At 48.5% G+C, this 18843-nt stretch overlaps 2 protein-coding genes across 2 annotated transcripts; one reads left to right on the top strand and one right to left on the bottom strand.

Annotated features, from left to right (window-relative positions):
- The first annotated feature begins 1208 nt into the window (after positions 1-1208).
- LOC123440661 lies at positions 1209-1756 on the top strand. The gene has a single exon (XM_045117222.1). The coding sequence runs from the start codon at positions 1287-1289 to the stop codon at positions 1560-1562; it is 276 nt and encodes a 91-aa protein (XP_044973157.1). The 5' UTR covers positions 1209-1286; the 3' UTR covers positions 1563-1756.
- A 10539-nt stretch (positions 1757-12295) lies between these two features.
- On the bottom strand, positions 12296-14208 carry LOC123442059 (increased DNA methylation 1-like). Its single transcript, XM_045118174.1, has 6 exons — positions 13728-14208; positions 13577-13650; positions 13229-13461; positions 13055-13141; positions 12759-12858; positions 12296-12637 (listed from the first exon to the last, which is right to left on the bottom strand). Exons 1-6 carry the CDS (start codon positions 14206-14208, stop codon positions 12296-12298), a joined length of 1317 nt encoding a protein of 438 aa, XP_044974109.1.
- Between the last annotated feature and the right edge of the window lie 4635 nt (positions 14209-18843).

The following is an 18843-nucleotide window of genomic DNA, read 5'->3' as shown; positions in this document are numbered from 1 at the left end:
ACCTATAGTTATTTTGAGTGCCACTAACTTTATAAAGGAGAAAAGAGGGGCAGCCATTTGATGGATAGGCTTGGGCGCTGGCTTCTGTATCGGTGTCCGGGGGGCATGTCCATAGATGGGATAGCCAATACCATTTGGGGACGCGGTTGGAGATGTCCTTAGCAATTCAACAGTGCTATCATGGTTTATCATGCATGACCATGAGAGGCGTGATTCAGGACCATGGTTCATCCGAACCTATACTTCACGTCGTACGATTCAACATCTTTGTACATGTGGATCTGCGTCATGCATGCCAACTTCATCCAACACTTTGTGCAGTGCATTGTTTAACTTTCGAACATCCAACAGTTTGTACATGTGGATCCGCGTCATCCATGTACATATCCTCATGAACAGTGTCCAGAGACCAATGGTGTCGAGCGTAGGTTGGGCTGAGCCATGATTGAGAGAAACATTTTCGCATGACCATGCATGTCAGTTAACTTGGCGTCTATTCTGTACCAGATCCTACATTTGACAGAGCGCATCTTCCTATCCTTCCTAACGTAGTGCAGAGGGGAGACGCAAGTATATATTCTCACTCGCAAGCGATAAGTTTATTCTTACATGAATGGCCATCACTCTCGAAGGTGACCTACAAGACATGAGCATCGAGGCCCGTCTGTTGCCCTGTTGGAAACTCTTCGAAGAAACTTAGGTTGTGTTCAGCAATCCTCCACTTCATCACTACGGGGAGCGGAGCGCGTGGAGCGTCGTTTTAGCCGCTCACCAAAATACAACTGCATGTCGCTCCGCTTCGCAACCGAGCGTCGTTTTAGCCGCTCACCAAAATACAACTGCATGTCGCTCCGCTTCGCAACCGAGTTGCAGAGCGGAGGGATTCCGAACACTCGCTTAATGTTTGTAACAAATTCTCTTACGCATTGGAGAAACTAACCCTAAATCAACCAAGAGATAAGAATTTTTTAGTTGATCATGATAGACTGATGCTCGCCACTGCGTATAGTAAATTAGTGATCGATCAGAAGTAACATCAGAGAGGCACCAAAGCCGCCAAGGCATCGATCCTCCCGGCCAAGAAATTCTTACACGGATGCTAGAAAGTGGAGGAAGAAGGCAGAAAGCAGTGTGCAGATGCGTCTTTCGCGAGGAAATTCCCTGCCCCACTCATGCACGGAACCACGCTATAAAACCGCACCTCATCCCACAACATTCCGCAGCACAACTCGGGTCCTACAACACACAAACCCAAGCACATAGATAGACAACATCGACCGATCGGCATGGCGCACTTCCAGGAGGTGGATTACTGCTCGGAGGAGGTGAGGGCGGTGGGCAACCCGGCCCGCCGCGGCGGCGGCGTGCAGGAGCACATCGTCAAGGAGACGTTCGTGCAGGAGTTCGACACCGCCGGCCGCCACCACGGCCACCACGGCCACCACGGCCGCGGCTCCGGCCACTTCGAGGTGCGCGAGAGCAGGCTCGAGGAGGACATCAACACCCGCACCGGCGAGTTCCACGAGCGCAAGGAGAACTTCGTCATCAGGGCCGATGACTAGGCGTACGTTGTGCTGGTCACACGTACCCAGCATACTACGATGTGTATGCATGTAAGCATGTGTGATGCTGCGCACGGTCGTATAGCGTATGCAGGCGTGCGTGTTTGGCGGCTATCAGCTCCTGTCGTGCGCGCGTGCATCGCTTCAATAAGCGCTGATCGTGAACTAGAATAAAGCTTCTCGTGATTGGTATTGCTCTCATACTCTGGTTCCAGTCTCTCGTGGTAGAACCTGTCAGTGATGGCAACAGATCACAAGGGGCTGATACCGAGGTATAACCGTTAGCAACTTAGCATCATGATGATTCTGAAAAATAAAGGGAATACCATATATTCATCAGCTAAGACGTCTACAAATTTTACGAACCATAAGGTTTAGGCATTCCTGACCTTCGGGATGTCAATATGTGCCTACCAGGGTCCTGGATTAAAATAATTGTTCAATAGAATAAATCATATTAATTTGGTTTCTCATCAAGAACCGTTCGGTGTAATAAAACTTCTCCTTCTTTTCACTATGACAGTAGTTTGGTGCACTGAAATACAGACTTGGACCAACGCAAGGAACTTATGAATTTTCGGTACTACCTTTTTTTTTTGCGGGTAATACTACCATTAATTTGAACATATGTTTCTTAAAATATTCTGGCATTATCACTATTTTTTGTTTCGCGGATGTATTTAATGTTCCCCTCTATCATATACTAGCAAATCATGGATGCACACCATTTATTTAATGTGTACTAGCAGCTACGTGTGCATTTTATTTTCTTTTGTTCGGTAAGCAACAACACTGCATTTTATTTGGACTCATTTGGTAAGCAGCGAGACAACTTACCACTACAACAGACACATCAATATCACATCTTGTTGTCGCATTTTTAGTTGCCACTTATCTTTCAAACCACAGGTCGACAACCAGTACAAATAGAATATACTTCTACTGAAATTGGTTTGTTATATATTTTTATTTCATTTCTTACCCTGATGAACAATATATACATATCTTATCCAGGATGCCACCTAATTCTGCAAACAATAATTTTCCATGTTCTACCGCAGCTTCAATAAGAGAAGCTCAAAAGAAATGCACAGATGCATTTGCAAATATGAAGAGCATACAAGACCCAGTATTCATAACTTTCAAACATGAGTTCAAGCCTGAACAAATCACTAGCCCAGTGTCTGGTGACCATCTATTCTCATCTGCTGGATACATTGTTGAGTATGACAAGAATGGCATACCGTATATCCATGTTGTACCAACTGAAGAAGGCACTTATGAAAACAACGTCAAATAGATCATGTAAGTATATGGTTCATGTTACATACTGCTATAGTTTTATCATACAATATATGGTTCTACAAACTGATGCCGTCTTATCATATGGTATAGTATACCAACAGCAAATTTTAACCACTGCCTATATATGAAATCTATCATTTTATTGATTCAAATTATTTTCTTCTTTGAGATGTTGATGTTACTTTGAAAAGCTGCGACAAATTTCCGCAGCAACTTCTTTGAGTTGTCGAAATTTGTCATGAAAATCTATGAACGTGACAAATTTTTGCAGCAACCGCGGCATCATCCAGTTTTGTTGGTAAATAATAAATACTTAATACTGCATAAAACAACGCCAGTCACTGTTGAGACAGTGGGGAGGCGGCCGCCATGATCCGGAGCACAGAGGTGGATCATTCCCAACTGGTGACACTGATTACTGACACGAAGGGCTGGCCGAGCGACCGAAGGACTTGCGTTGAAGCTATTCGCCGGGAGCAAAATGGAGTTAGCCATAAGTTGGCACAATTACACACCACCCAATTCGTATTGTGGTGTCGCTTCGTCTGGCCCAGATACTGGCCCCTCCCCGGTCTATTTCTGATAGAAAAACAAAACCAGCTTGATACAAAGGTCTCAGCCCAAGGCTACCAAGTTTTACAAGACTTAAAGCATCTCCAGTCGTTGGAGCCCCAAGAGTCTAGAAGTGCATGCTCTAGCCAATGCAACCAAAAGACCGATCTGATGGAAAAGACTAGGCAATATATGGTTCTACAAACTGATGCCGTCTTATCATATGGTATAGTATACCAACAACAAATTTCAACCATTGCCTATATATGAAATCTATCATTTTATTGATTCAAATTATTTTCTTCTTTGAGATGTTGATGTTACTTAGAAAAGCCGCGACAAATTTCCGCAGCAACTTCTTTGAGTTGTCGAAATTTGTCATGAAAATCTGTGAACGTGACAAATTTTCGCAGCAACCGCGGCATCATCCAGTTTTGTTGGTAAATAATAAATACTTAATACTGTATAAAACAACGCCGGTCACTGTTGAGACAGTGGGGAGGCGGCCGCCATTATCCGGAGCACAGAGGTGGATCATTCCCAACTGATGGCACTGATTACTGAAACGAAGGGCTGGCCGAGCGACCGAAGGACTTGCGTTGAAGCTATTCGCCGGGAGCAAAATGGAGTTAGCCATAAGTTGGCACAATTACACACCACCCAATTCATACTGTGGTGTCGCTTCGTCTCGCCCAGATACTGGCCCCTCCCCGGTCTATTTTTGATAGAAAAACAAAACCAGCCCGATACAAAGGTCTCAGCCCAAGGCTGCCAAGTTTTACAAGACTTAAAGCATCTCCAGTCGCTGGAGCCCCAAGAGTGTAGAAGTGCATGCTCTAGCCAATGCAACCAAAAGACCGATCTGATGGAAAAGACTAGGCAATACATTTATACGTCAACACTCCCCCTCACATGTGGCTTCCTCGGGCCTAAACGTGGACCGAAAATGGGCTGCAATTTAATTGCGTCAGCCAGGTCTTGAACTCAAGACCTCTTGGCTCTGATACCATGTAGAAGTGCATGCTCTTGTCAATGCAACCAAAAGACCGATCTGATGGAAGAGACTAGGCAATGCATTTATACGTCAACAAAGAGCACCACCAAACCAAAAAAATTGATGTCTCGGGGAGCCAAATGCTTCAACCGACGATAATATGGATGCATCTTTCCAGCCATACCCCCCATTTCAATCAAAAATTTGTGAAAGAACTGATGAAGTGGGCCAAAAAAAAGGTCACGTGAAAAGACGTGAATCGCCGAAACTTCTGCCGGCGTCCCAAAGAGCCCCCCGTGCACCGAGTTTCGTCTGGGTATGCCGGCGCAATTTTGACGTCCTGGGGGCACTAGGGGCGTGGCTGGGCCATTTTTCAGCCAAAAAGCACCCCCGAACCTAATACCGAACCTAAATAAGTGTCTTGAGGGGCATCTGGGGACACGGCTGGAGTTGCTCTTAAAAGACAAAGAAAGTAAAAGCTAGGATCTACATAGTGGTGCTCAACCAGACAATTTTCCACCAAACATCACAGGTAATGCTGCACGCAGGCATGCAAAAGGATTAACAGAGCAACAGTTCCTACCCAAATATTTTTTTTGGAAAAGGAGAAACAAAACCTCGACCTCTACATCAATCGATGCATACAACCATATTATTAAAAATATCAAAAACAAAGTCTTAGATCGACAACGTGCTTACGATCTAAGCATAAAAACGAGTATGAAAGTAAATAAAACTACCACATCCAGCGAAACCAAAACTAGGCTATGATGCGTATACACCTAGCATATTATTAGCTCGTCATCCAAATCGGCTGAAGATAGCCCTTACGACCGTCTTCCACCGGTTGCAACCCAATAGCCATAAGCTCCCTGAAGTCCACATGAGTGAGTAACGACCACGTACAGATCCATGTTATGGCTTTGTGAATAACCTGCAAAAAATGTTGAAGTTCTTCCCATTAAAAGTCATATCATTTTTAGTGTTCCATATTGCCCAAAATAATGCACTTATTTCAATCCGTATATGATTCGCTATAGTTACGTCTACTCCATTGAGCCACGTCCCACATAGCGTATTAAGAGCATGTCTAGTAGAGCCCTCAAACCCTTAAATCTAAAACCAGTTTTAAGGATTGAGAATTGGTCATTTTTGACACTTTTAAGGGTTGAAAAACAGGGGTAAAGACTAGAACCCTCAAACCGAACCCTTATAACAGAATATTCCGTTATAAGGGTTGGGTTTGAGGGTTCTAGTCTTTGCCCCAACCCAACAATGCCATTGGTTCAGAGATTCCCTGTACAAAATGAATTGCTAGTCATTTATGTCTATTCACTGAAACAACTCTGAATTTTGCCAGTGCTACATCTAGCTCCGTCTTTCTTTTTCTTGGTGGGATTAATGCCAGAACATGCAAATTATTGTTGCTTTTTTGTTTTTCTCTCTAAAGGAGCTGATTTGCTCCTGATCTTTATTCTGCAGGAACAGAATTGTCAATTCAGGTTTGCAAAATGGATTGTCCTGTTGCTGCTCCTGTTATGATCTGCAGAATTGGTGGCTTGCAGGTGCGATTTTCTCCTGATATCCATTCAGAGCAGAGTGTTGCTCCTCTGAATTTTTTGCTGCTCTGAATTACCAAGATGCAGTTCATCTATTGGTTCAGAGATTAAATCTGAGCACAGAGACACCAAGATGGTCTTCTTTTTTTCACTTTTCAGATCCACATTCATTCCATTTTCTAGTCAAGCATCCTCACTGTATTAGGGGGTGTTTCTTTCCAGGGACTTTTTGGCGTACGGACTAAAAGAAGTCCCTTTTAGTCCCATGAGAAAGAAACAAAAGGGACTTTTAGGGACTAAACTAGGATATTTGGGACTAAAGGAAGAAGTCCATATGATAGGGACTTTTTGGGACTTTTTTGGCACTTTTTTCAACAGTGTCCCTACTTTTAGCTTGTCATTTAATAACCTCTAGTCCATGTTTAGTCTTTGAAAAAAAACGGATAAGGACTAGAGACTTTTTAGTTGAGACTAAAAAAAAGTCATAGGACTTTTTAAAGAAACAGGGCCTTAGTCCTTTCAAAAATAATCAAATCATCTTCCTCGTCATGCTGAATGTGAGCAAAGCTGTGCGTGAAGGGAACTACCTAGCCATGCTTCATCAGAGCAGAGCTGCAAAAGAAAAGGGCATTCATTTGCTGAAACGCGGATGCCGCTGCGAAGCTTGGTGATGCGGGTCGGGAGCCCGGGCATGAATATGAGCAAGGTCGAGCGCGCGGCGGAAGCCCTACGGGCTACGGCCGCCGGACCGCCACCGCCTCGCCGTAGTGGCCGCTGGCCACGCGGTGCTTGTGCGGGCACGGCGCCTCACCGTGTTGGCCGCTGCGGCCACTGGTCCTCGCGCTGCCTGTGCGTCGACGACGCCTCGCCGTATTGGCCGCTGCCGCGAGATGCGGCCGCAGGCGGCTCGGGTCGCCGCGGGGGCAGGACGGCGGCGGCGGCCCGTGATGCGGCCGGCGGCGGCTCGGAGGAGGCACGGGAGGAGGTTGGGGATGGGAAATTTCCCTCCCGCGCGTGGCCGGATCGAAGTGAGGGTTGGGGTAGGTTTTGACCCCAATCCTCACTTCTACACGTTGTACGTTGTGAGAGGGTTTGCAGGTCCGATCCTTATTTTATTTTTTGAGGGTTTAAGCGTTAAGGGGTTCTATTCTACGCGTTTTTTTCGTTCAATTCGTAAAAAAACGGTTATTTCTATTTTTTAGGGTTTAAGGGCTCTACTAGACATGCTCTAATGCTCGTTGGTAGATTAATGTTGAAGGCTATATAAACGGCGCGTCATAAAAGTTTTGCTAGTGGACAATCGAGAAAGAAGTGTCTTATTGTTTCATTTTGATCACAATAGCAACATCCAGAGCTGCCTACCCATCTTCGCTTTATTAAATTATCTTTGGTTAGTACCACTCTCTTGCGTACAAACCACATGAAATTTTTAATTTTAAACGACACTTTAATCTTTCAAATATGTAATGATCTCGAAAGAGGCCTAGAGTTAATTAAATAAATGCACATCGACTTCACTGAAAAAATATCATTCACAGCTGATTTCGAGTGAATATTAATTGACTGATCAGAAAGTTGAACATCCATCAATCGTCTAACCAGGTGCAACCAGGAATTCCAGCGTTCTCCCAATAAAGATCGCCTGAATTGAATGTTAAGAGGCACCGAATGTAATATTGTGGCAACATAATCTTCCTTACGTTGTATAATATTATATAGGATAGGATATTGTAAAGCTAGAGACGTATCCCCAAGCCATGTGTCCTCCGAGAACCTGGTCATGGTACCATTGCCAACTACAAACTTCATCCGCTGGAAGAGGGTTACCTTCATCTTCATTAATCCCTTCCAAAAAGGTGAGTCGTTAGGTCTAGCAGAAACCTGGACCAATGTATTAGACTGTAAGTACTTATTCCTAAAGATTTGTACACACGTCCCTTCGGTCTGAGTAGATAACCTCTATAACCACTTACTAAACAGGCATCTATTCTTTAATTTTAAATTCTCAATGCCTAGACCCCCTTGGTCTTTGGGCCTGCAAATAATATCCCATCTTGCCAGTCTGTATTTCTTCTTAGCCTTATCACATTGCCAGAAGAAACGAGATCGGTAAAAGTCTAGTCTTTTCCGTACACCTATCGGTACTTCAACAAAAGATGGTAGGAACATCGGCAGGCTTGTCAAAACCGAGTTTATCAATACAAGCCGACCTCCATAAGACATAAGTTTGCCCTTCCAGCAACTTAGTCTTTTCTCGAATCTATCCTCAATACATTTTCATCCCTTATTTCTCAATCGTCTATAATAAATGGGAATGCCTAGGTAGCTAAACGGTAACGATCCCATTTCACATCCGAATAGTTGCATGTAAGCATCTTTGTTAGAGATATATTTGATGTACATGTATTTGATAGTCTAGGATTTGCAATCCGTCTCATACCTTATCTTTAGGAGAGACTTCTTACCCTCCAAGTCTTGTACCCAATATATACTCGTCCATGAGGCTCAATAATACATCCATCATAAACAACTATTCCACCAATCCCTCATTCCCCTTTTAACATGGTATCTGCCGCAAGTTACTTGACCAAGCCGCCGCCGCCGCTTCCGCGCCGCGTGCCGTCCCCGGGGAGGTCACCTCCATGACCGCCGTCGGGGGCCGCGCCGCCCGTACCTAGGGTTCCGCCGGTCTTGTTGACCGGCTGCCCTAGAGAGTTTTTTTCTGATCTTTTGATCTGGGTTTCTATCTTTTGCCGGTCTCTTGATCGGCGTTCTTCCTTTTTGGTTTTCCGATCTAAGATCGGGTTGCGTCGCCCGCCGCCGCCATCGAAACTACCGCCCCTGTACTCCGACATCGGCGTGACCCGGCTTCTCCTTCGACCCGGCGGCCTCACGCAAACCCGATGGCCCCTCAACGCCGATGTTCGCGCGTCGGCACACCCGTCGATCTCCGTCGGTCGTCATCGCCCTGCTCCGATCGGGACTCCTGCATCGTCCCGACCCGACGGCCTCGCGCCATGCGACGGCCCATCATAGCCGCCGTTCGCGCGCCGCCTGCCCGTCGATCTCCACCGCCGCCTGCCTTGGGCCGGCTGCGTCGGGCTGGATCCCGGCTCCGGTCGCATCGGCCTCGCCGGCTGCGTCGGTCCGGCCGCGCCGCCTCCCTCGGGCTGGCTGCATCGGCTGCTTCGGGCCGGCTACCGGCTCCTGCCGCATCAGCCTCGCTGGCTGCCGGCTACTCGGCCACCGCCACCCTGCCGGCTACTCGGCCGCCGTCACCCTGCCTCCACCGAGCGACGTCCCTGACCTTGCGCGCGACCGAATTGATCACCCGCATGCGCGCGACCCCGCGTCATCTACGCCGTGCGACTAACCTGATCAGTCGGTTGCATGCGCCTCCGCAGGTCCTCTGAAGGCTGTCTCGAGTACAGCGCGCCCCTCCACCGATCAGGCAACATGTTGCCGCTGCGTTGCCCCGGCAGGCCGCAGCGCCGCCGCCCAGTGGTTCTCCCGATGGTTGCCTCGACCCATGAGCCGCTGCTACACCGCCCCTTCGGGCCGTAGGGTGCATGCACGCGGTCCTCGCCGTCGCCCGAGGCTGTCCCCGTGGCTGCACCGACCCGCGCACCGCCGCTGAGTCGCCCCTTCGGGCTCTAGCGTTGCGGCACACGGTCTACGCCACAATCCCGAGGTCTTCCCGCCGTCGCCCCACCCCGCGCGCTACCGCTTCGTCGCCCCTTCGGCTCGCGCCGCGGCGCGCGGTCCACTCCGTCTCTCTGCGCGTCGACTTCTTGTGGTATGCGCCGTGCCATCTCCTTCGGCGTGGGAACGCCATCGTCCGTGTCGGTCTTCGTCATGTTGTCGGGCTCTTCCTCGCCTAGTTCGAGCATCGTCGCCACGCTCCTAACCAGCCGCCACCGCCGCCATCAAGCCGGCGCCACCGCTCTCCTTTGGCGCTGCTGCAGCTTGCTCACCCGAGCCGCACCGCCCATCCACCTCCTTCATCTTCGTCCAACACCAGTTCATCGCCAGCGTCGCCGTCGTCTTCCCCGACCACTTCGTCTACTCCGACCACCGCGGGCTACATCGGCCCCCGCCGATTTGCGCCGCAACCGTCGTCGAGTCCTTCTCTGCTAGCCTCCTCGACATGGCGTACAAGTTGTGTGTAGGTCCCCGTCTACGCATGCCCGGTGCTGGCAACACCGACGCGTGCCTTCATCCCCGGTGTGTTCCCAGGCCTGGCAAACCTGGAGCGACGCATCGTCAACATCGACTTCGTCCGTCTACGCATGTGCGGTGGTGGCAACACCGATGCATGCCTTCATCCATGATGTATCCCCGGGCTTGGCAAATTCGGCGTGACGCGTCTAAACTATGTCTTCTTCCCGTCGCACCACTACTTCTACACCACTGCGCCCATGACTAACTCGACGCCTCCTTGCGCCCACGGCTCCACGACGACTTCCTCGACACCGGCTACCCCGACTCGACATCGACCACGGCATTCTTCGCACGGCTACCTCGACCACGGCTACACCACCCTACGCTCTACACCACCCTACGCTCTCGGCTACCTCGACATCGATATAAAGGGATATCACCTTGCTTGAGAAACTCATTGGCTTCCTCTACAGTCCACCGTTCGCGATCCGACATCGTCCCCGACACTCCCTCCCTGTCTGGGGGAGGGGGGGGGGGATGGCAGCCCGTCGGCTGTTATTCTCTCCAGCCTGACCGTCCGCGACGCTCCTGTTGTTCGCAACGCTACCGCTAAGACCGCGGGGGGATGTTAGCGATATATTTGGTAGTCTAGGATTTGTAATCCGTCTCCTAGCTTATCTTTAGGAGAGGCTTCTTACCCTCAAAGTCTTATACCCAATATATACTCGTCCATGAGGCTCAATAATACACCCGTCATAAACAACTATTCCACCAATCCCTCATTCTCCTTAAACAATCTTGTTCCTCTTTTGCTCTTTCCAAACAGAACAATTCACTTTTATTAAAATTTATTTTTAGTCCAGACAACTGTTCAAATAGGCAGAGTACAAGCTTCATATTTCTAGCCTTTGCGATATCGTGTTCCATGAAGATGATTGTGTCGTCTGCGTATTGTAGTATAGACACTCCCCCATCTACAAGGGACACGTTCTCCTACTTGGCCATTCTCTTTAGCGCGACCAATAAGGACTGTCAATATATCTGCTACTATGTTCAACAACACGGAAGACATGGAGTCTTCCTGTCTGAAGCTCTTATGAGTCTGAAAATAATAACCTATATCATTATTAACTTTGTTTCTAACACTACCTTTCTGAATGAAGGCATCCACCTGATCCGTTCAGGATTCATTGAACCCCTTTATGCGTAAGGAATGATCATTTGACCTTATCATACCCAAAGACATGGGAGCAAGACCTTCTAGATTTCCTCAACAATGTCGCCTCACGTGATGGAGAGCAACAACAGTCCAGAGTAAGGCCGGACTTGTGAACGCCATCTTCAGATCCTTCCCAGGTGCATTATTAGCGCTCAGGGGAATTGGAAAATGAAATTGACGCGTGGAAAACCAAACTGAACCTACTTGATCAATGAAATTCTCCATTCACCAAAAACAAGATTCTAATGACCTCACTAGTACAGTAGAAGTTTGCCATTAAGAACGTGCATCATTCTTCTGTTCAACCAGTCCGTGACCCTCTAATAACATTTGTTGACGGATGTGGAGCGTGGTGGCGATCGGGTGAGCATGTACCATGATTTTTTATCTTGGGCTTGCAATAGAACAAGGAACACGACCATTTCTTTCTTGATGAACTAGATCCAAAACAGAAAATCACACATCAAGCCGAACAGAAGTACAAGAATCATGCCCAGAAGGCATGCTCTATGTCAACAGATTGCGACGGGCCGGGAAAGAAGTCATGTCGTTCATTTTCCAGGAGCCCATCCTGTTTAAAAAGTACTCCCTATGTAAATAAATATAAGATGTTTCAGAGGGAGAACATGCAAGGTACCTACCATACGAAGAATCATCAACAGCAGAAGAATACGATTCCTTGTCATCACAAACCTATAGATTCCACGATAACACATAAGCATACACCGAAATTCCCGAACCATGTCTAAGATATGTAAGTAAATTCCAAATGTCAAAATTTCGGAGTGACCGGTCCATTCTTCTGACTTTCTAAAACAAACGGTATGTAAACTATGAAGTATAAACTTCAACAGTCAAATACAAAAACACAACAAATTCTTCAGAAAAATGCCAGTCATGATCATTTGTTCACGGCAAGTTGATGCATGGGGCCGTGGCGTACCTATGCCTCGCCACTACCGCCGCCCGCCCCCCTCACGGCAGCAGCAATGGGGTCAGCATATGGCGGCTGCGGGGATGCAATCCCGGTCAAGAGGTCGACGAAGCTGCAGAGCGGCCATCTCATCTCCATGAACGCCAGCTCGTCCTCGGTTATCGGCAACACCTGCTGCTGGACGATGGGCTTCTGGAGTAGGATGGTGCCGGCAATGGTGACCATGCTGAGCCTCTTGGCCTCATCTCTCAGCTGTGGGTCCACGGGCACGAAGCCAAACTTCTTCCATGTGTCCACCGCCTCGTCCACCGCCGAGATCACCAAATTCTCCACCTGCACCGATTCTAGCACCTGACGACACAAGAGCCGCACATGCATCAGTGCAAAACTTACAAATGATATGTGGCGAAAATAGATAGAGGAACACATGTAGTGTTTCGTGCATCTCTGTGTGTGTGTGTGTTATGGCAACCTTGTCGATGGCATTGACGAGACGGCGCATCATCCCTTGTCTATGGTACTGCGGCAGTGTGCCCGCGAAAGGCATCTCCGCCAACTTGGTTCCATGTAACCTGCAAATTAAATTAAGACACATATGTTTATGAGATGCCTGTTCATCTGTATATACACAATTCAAATAAAAAATGAAACCAAGACCATATGGTTTCTTTATACGAAATCAGAGAGGAAGGCCTCTCTGTTACCCCACAAAAAGAGAAATGTGGCGAAGGGATGGATGGACCCATAGATAGATAGATAGATAGATACCTGAGCAAGGCTACAGATATGATCTCCGTGTCCTTCTCCAGAACCATGGTGTAAAACCCTTCATAGCGCAGCCGCTTGAACTCCGACCTGCTCCACAACATCCAAAACACAGTCAATCGAGTCTTGTTCAGAACCATAGTTTGCCTGACACTGACTGAGAGAGCTCCGGCTCACCCGAGGCTGTAGACGGCCTGGTGAAGCATGTCGATGCCGGTCAGTCGGTCCTTCACGGGATTAAAGCACTCATCCAGCACGCCCAACGCCACCGCCAGCTTCGCGTTGCACTTCAGCAGGGCTGCGGGGTCTGACGACCCGGAGTCCCTCTGGATCTTTAACAGGGACCATGAGTAGCCGTCCTCACCAGTGCTGATCATGCCTCCCACCATGTTTGAAAGATTAACCGCTATCTGAATAAAAGATGTTACCGTGGCCGTGTTATGGTAAAACAACGGATTATACAAAACTTCTACGAAATAAAGTTCCTGAAAGCAAAAAAATGTGTGTTTCACCAGGTGCTTTTACCTTGTTGCAGGCTTTGCTGCAGTAGGGGGCGATCTCGTGCCCGTCCAACACGGACGCACGGCAGTGGTGGTGATCTGCATGCATGCAGAGGCATCATCAGTGAAGTGCTTTTCATCAGTAGAGATCTTATTCTTCAGAGAGAATTGCTTACAGTTGCGGGCGCACTGACGGCAGGTGGAGAGGCTGCCATGGCCGTCGTCGCACAGGAAGCAGCGGCAGTAGTGGCAGACCCAGGAGGAGTCCTCAGGGACCTCCACGGCGAGGCACTCCGGGTGGAAGGTGGACGGGCAGCTGTCGCAGCACAGCAGCTGCCCGCCGTCTGCGCACACGCCGCACACGTCGTCGCTCCGATCGTCGTCCCCGCCATTGTTGGTCCCGTCGACGGCGAGGGTTGGCGCCTTCCTGATCTGCCTGGTGAGCAGCAGCGAGCGCTTCTTTGCCTGAGCACTCCTCTCACGGCCCTGCTCCAGCGCAGCCCGTGCCTTCTCCTCGGCGCGTAAGGTCCTCAGGCGCTCCTGATCCCATGCCTCCCGCACGCACCGTAGCAACAACTTGCCGGACTCTACCAGGAGCCTCTCCCACGGTGCTGAGTCCTCAAAACCGGCGTGGGAGGAGAAGGCCGGGGGCGCCATCACGGCGTCGCAGCAGCTGCACTGGATGCCGGCCCTGGTCACCGCGCCAGAGGCCCTCGCGGCGACGCTGGTGCTGTCCGGTCCCGGCACGTACCAGACTTTCTCGTTCTCTTTGAGCACACCAGAGTCGATCAGCCATGTCAGGATGGTGTGCTTCTTTGCTCTGGCCGCCGCCGTGCCAGACGTGCTAGTGCTACTGTTATTCCGCCTGGCCACGAGGCTGCATCGGGTCCTGCGAGGCCTCCGGCTGGATGACAGGGCCGAGGCAGAGGCCGTGCTCTTCCTCTTCCTGCTGTTGCTTGGAGCAGAGACGGTCTTGGGCTGGTCGTTGCCTTGGGCTCCACGGTGAATGCCCACCGGTTCGCCGGCGTCGGATTTCTTGCCGGTGGCCTCCCTGGATCCTGCTAGAGTGCTGCTCCCCTTGGGAGCGCGTGCCTTCCGTGGGCGGCCGTTCGGTGATCGAGCGGCGGCCTTCACTTTGAAGGCGACTCTGGTCATTGGCATAGGGAGCACCCTGCCGTTGTTGGCCGGTGGCACGTTCTCGTCCGTCCCAGCTCCGGTGTTAGCAGGAACGATCTGAAGCAACATCTCGCTCGCTGGCTTGCCGTGGCCGCTGTCAGTGCCGCTGGGAAGTTGGTTGCCGCCGGCGTCTCTCTGTACGGCTGCAGGCCCGCCAGCGGTGCTAGCCCCCTGTTTCCGGGAATAAACAGCAAGTGGTGGCATCCCAGGGCCACTCCCCGGGGAGAACAGTGGCGGCGTTCTCCCATTGCTCTGCATCCACGATGGCTGGAAAGAAGAACCCCGCCTCGCCACTGCAGTCCACAAAAGATTCACACATTACTTCACAATCTGTACCATGCAATTTCACAAAATACTGCATACCCATTTCACAGAGTTCTGGACACCATTTCAAATTCAGCTAAATTCTACGCACATGTTTGAATGCAATTTCAGAAAAGATGCACAATCAAATGACCGCTAAATGCTAACCCATGTCGTTCACTCCCACGTCAACCAGTTAGTAAATTGTCGTTCACTCCCACGTCAACCAGTTAGTAAATTGTCGTTCACTCCCACGTCAACCAGTTAGTAAATTGTATGTCCTTGAGTCCATTAGATGAGGTGCTATCTTGGATCCAACTGACGACCCTACACCCCTTACCCCCATTGCAGGGGACGATTTCATGGACTGGAGGCAACAAACATGTCCATCCATTCTACTCGGAAGTGCACGTACTTTGCCACCTTGATGGTGTCAAGGTGCATTTGGAAGCATCACAATATTATCTTGGCTCGCATCCTTGACACGATCAAGGCAGAAGTCAAGCAGTGACTACCCTGTGGACGAGGGATCTTGCGATGTTGCTACTGGCAGGAGCGATGTCTAGCGATTATGCTGCCCTCCTTAGGGGCTGTACAAATTCTTGTTTGCATCCAGATCCAAGACTTTTGAGTTTTCTTGGGAAAAAAATCAGAATACTCTAATACACGACGATTTCAAAAACCGCAACACATCTTTTGCACAAAACAGAAGCAATTACAATAAGAAAAATGGAATTCGAATGTAGTATTATACTAGATTTCATTTTATTTTTTGGACACATTACACATGAATTTCAACATTATTTTCTTCCTATTTTCATAATTTTAGATGCAATATATTCAAAATAAATCAACTACACCACATACACATTTGACTAGGTTCATAATTTAAAATGCACTACAGATGAATTTGCTAATTAAATTATATTTCACAAAAAAGTTCAATCCTTAAAAGTGGTTTCCGATCTGCCTTGGATGCTTGTGGGCGACTTTAACAAACTTTGTGGCACTACCGCTAGCTTAGAACATGGTAGCTTTCATGGACGTGTTGCATGTCTGCAAACTGACAGATCTTGGTTTCTTAGACGCCCCTTTTACTTATGCCCATAAGCGCATTTGACAGCAAAATGAGCGAGTAAGACTAGATCGTGCTGTGGATGATGTGAATTGGAGACCTGTTTCTAGAGGTGTCTGGTACATTTAGTGTCTCCCTGTTCAGATCACATGCCACTCTCTAGTAAAATTGGTCACGGAGAATGGAACCAGCGACGACAGAAGCTCGGGGAGGCGACCTCCCTGAAAATATTTCATCCGCGAGGGCCAATGCCAGTCCTAAGCACAACCTTGGTGAGATTTATGAGTGCATGGGAGTTCTTCACGGCTGGAGTTGGATAAAATTCTGAAACGTGTCGCGGGAAGCTGGGTAAACTCCGGAAAGAGCTTGCACTACTAGATCAACATAATTACGACCCTCGCAAGATGTCTCACAAACATCATGGATGAGACGCTCTACTGGAAAGAAACATCATGGATGCAAAGGTCACAGATCTGTTGGCTCCAAGAGGGGGCCGTAACACCAAATTTTCCAGCGTAAAGCTGTTTGTAGGGTTTCACGTAAAAGAAGTTGTTTGAAGGGCGTGGAAAAATAAAATTAAGAAACTTAGAGATGTTGATGGTGTGTGGAAGTTGGTTCCTTCTGAAATGGAGTGTACAAAAACGTCGTACTTCAAGGAGATATTCACCCAAGACCCTTGTCTCGATCCTGCAGCTGTTTTACAGGTGCTCCAGCCAAAGTTTATTTTGGCTATGAATGATGATCTATGCACGAAATTCTTGAACGAGGAGATCGTTGATGCGTTGTTCCAAATTGCACCCTCGAAAGTGGTGGATCCAAAGGGGTTTCTGGCCCGGTCTTATCAGCATAATTGGGATATTTTGAAGGGGAGCAAGTTTGTAGCAGTGGTTAAGGAATTTTTTCTCATTGGGATAATGCCTACAAATGCTAACATAATGTCTATAGTCTCATTCTGAAGATCAACCAAGAAGAGATGATGAAAGACTTCCCGCCTATTAGTCTATTCTGATGCACATATTTTTGTCCAGTAATATTTTTGTCACATCTGATACACATATGATCCTCCAGCGGACTGAGCAGGATTTCATTGTCTGGCAAACTGACAAATGCGGTGCATTCTCTGTACGAAGCGCCTATCAGCTAGGACTTGTTGCACATCTGGATGAGCAGCAGGTAGGAGCGTCGAGCTCTAGGCCTGACAACCACCTACAAGACTGGGCTATGAGTTGGCACAGTTTGGCTCCTCCGAAAGTGCACTTCTTCGCCTGGGAAGCTGGCGACCGAGGCGCTTGCCACCCAACAGAGCAAGTATCAGCTGCATCTGGAGAATCATGGCACCTACCCCGTGTGTGTTGTGGAGGAAAAGGATGCCTTGCATGCCCTAAACCGGTGTCGGCATGCGTGTGAACTCTGGCACATGATGTGCTAGTACTGGGACCTACCAGCAACCTGATGTGTGTTAATGTAGATGAATGGATTATGCACCTTCCTCGGCCATTGTGCACTGAACAACGCCTTAATGTTGCTCATGCTCTTGTGGAAATGTTGGTTTGTGTGAAATGAAAATCACACACAATAATCCAATGCCTTTGCATGTGGTTGCAACTTTTTGTGTAGCGACATGGAGTCCATCATGCTTATTAGTGAATACCCACATGCAGACTTGAATAAAGGGAAGCGGGTCAGAGCAAATATAATAAGGTACGGTCAGTAGACTGTAAGGATTAAAATACTATATTTTTGCTGAGTTGGATGAGAGAGAAGAGGAGAGAGAAGGGAAGCGGGCTCTTCGTGAAGAGCTAGCTCTAGCACGTACTCCTAGGTGCTTTGTGAGAATGAAAGATGGGTCATATATGATAAAATAGTACTCTTTTATATCTAACTATTGTACAAGCTAGCTATAAGATGGGCTATAAAATGTCTTATAGCCAGCAGTTGGCTATACTATTAACCATGCTCTCAGTGAGCTTAAAATAGCTAGGTAGCCTACTTGTACTCATGTTGAGAGGCCGAGGTGGCGTGGCTCGCAAGCAGGATGGGTGCAGCTGGACGTAGATGGTTCTTTCATGAAGGAGAGCAGGGCGGCTTGCTGCTGGTTCTACAACTATTTCTCCCTGCTAGACGCAGAACTTGATACATTTGATGAAGGCCTATTGCTAGCCTTGGCTTGGTTCCAACTGCCCATCATTTTTTTTCTTCTAAAAAATCATTTGTTTTTTTGCAGAACACGCAGGAGATCTGCATGCCTACATATTATGATAGGAAAGCAGTGACAGTTACAAGTTTGTGCCACCGTACAGGGGGGTGTGGGGGAAGAGGCAGCTCAGGCCTGGCCATCTATGCGGGCAACCGCACTACTTGCTTTAGACTACCGTTACCCACCTTCCGCCAATCGCAAAAATGTTCAGAGATCTTCTCTATCACAACCGTAGGGCCCAACGAACAGTTCTTGAAAACTCACCGGTTGTGCTCGAGACAAATGCATCATAGGGGGCAAAGGATCACCGGATTGATGCATTTATTCAGCTTTGGGGGAATGGCAGGTTGGCAATAAGACCAGCACTCGAGGATTGAGTCGTCAGTTGTGGGTGCGAGGTGAGCAATGTCAATCAACTGGAGAGTGTCGTCCCGCGCAGAGACACAACAAAGGAGGAGGTGCTCGATTGTCTCATCTTATTACCTGCAAATGGGGAAAAGTGCCTGATGGGACATGGGAGAGGATTCATCTTGCGAAGCGA

This window comes from Hordeum vulgare, chromosome 3H, assembly GCF_904849725.1.
Source record: "Hordeum vulgare subsp. vulgare chromosome 3H, MorexV3_pseudomolecules_assembly, whole genome shotgun sequence".
NCBI classification, from domain to species: Eukaryota; Viridiplantae; Streptophyta; class Magnoliopsida; order Poales; family Poaceae; genus Hordeum; species Hordeum vulgare.
This window is presented reverse-complemented; position numbering and strand designations above follow the sequence as displayed.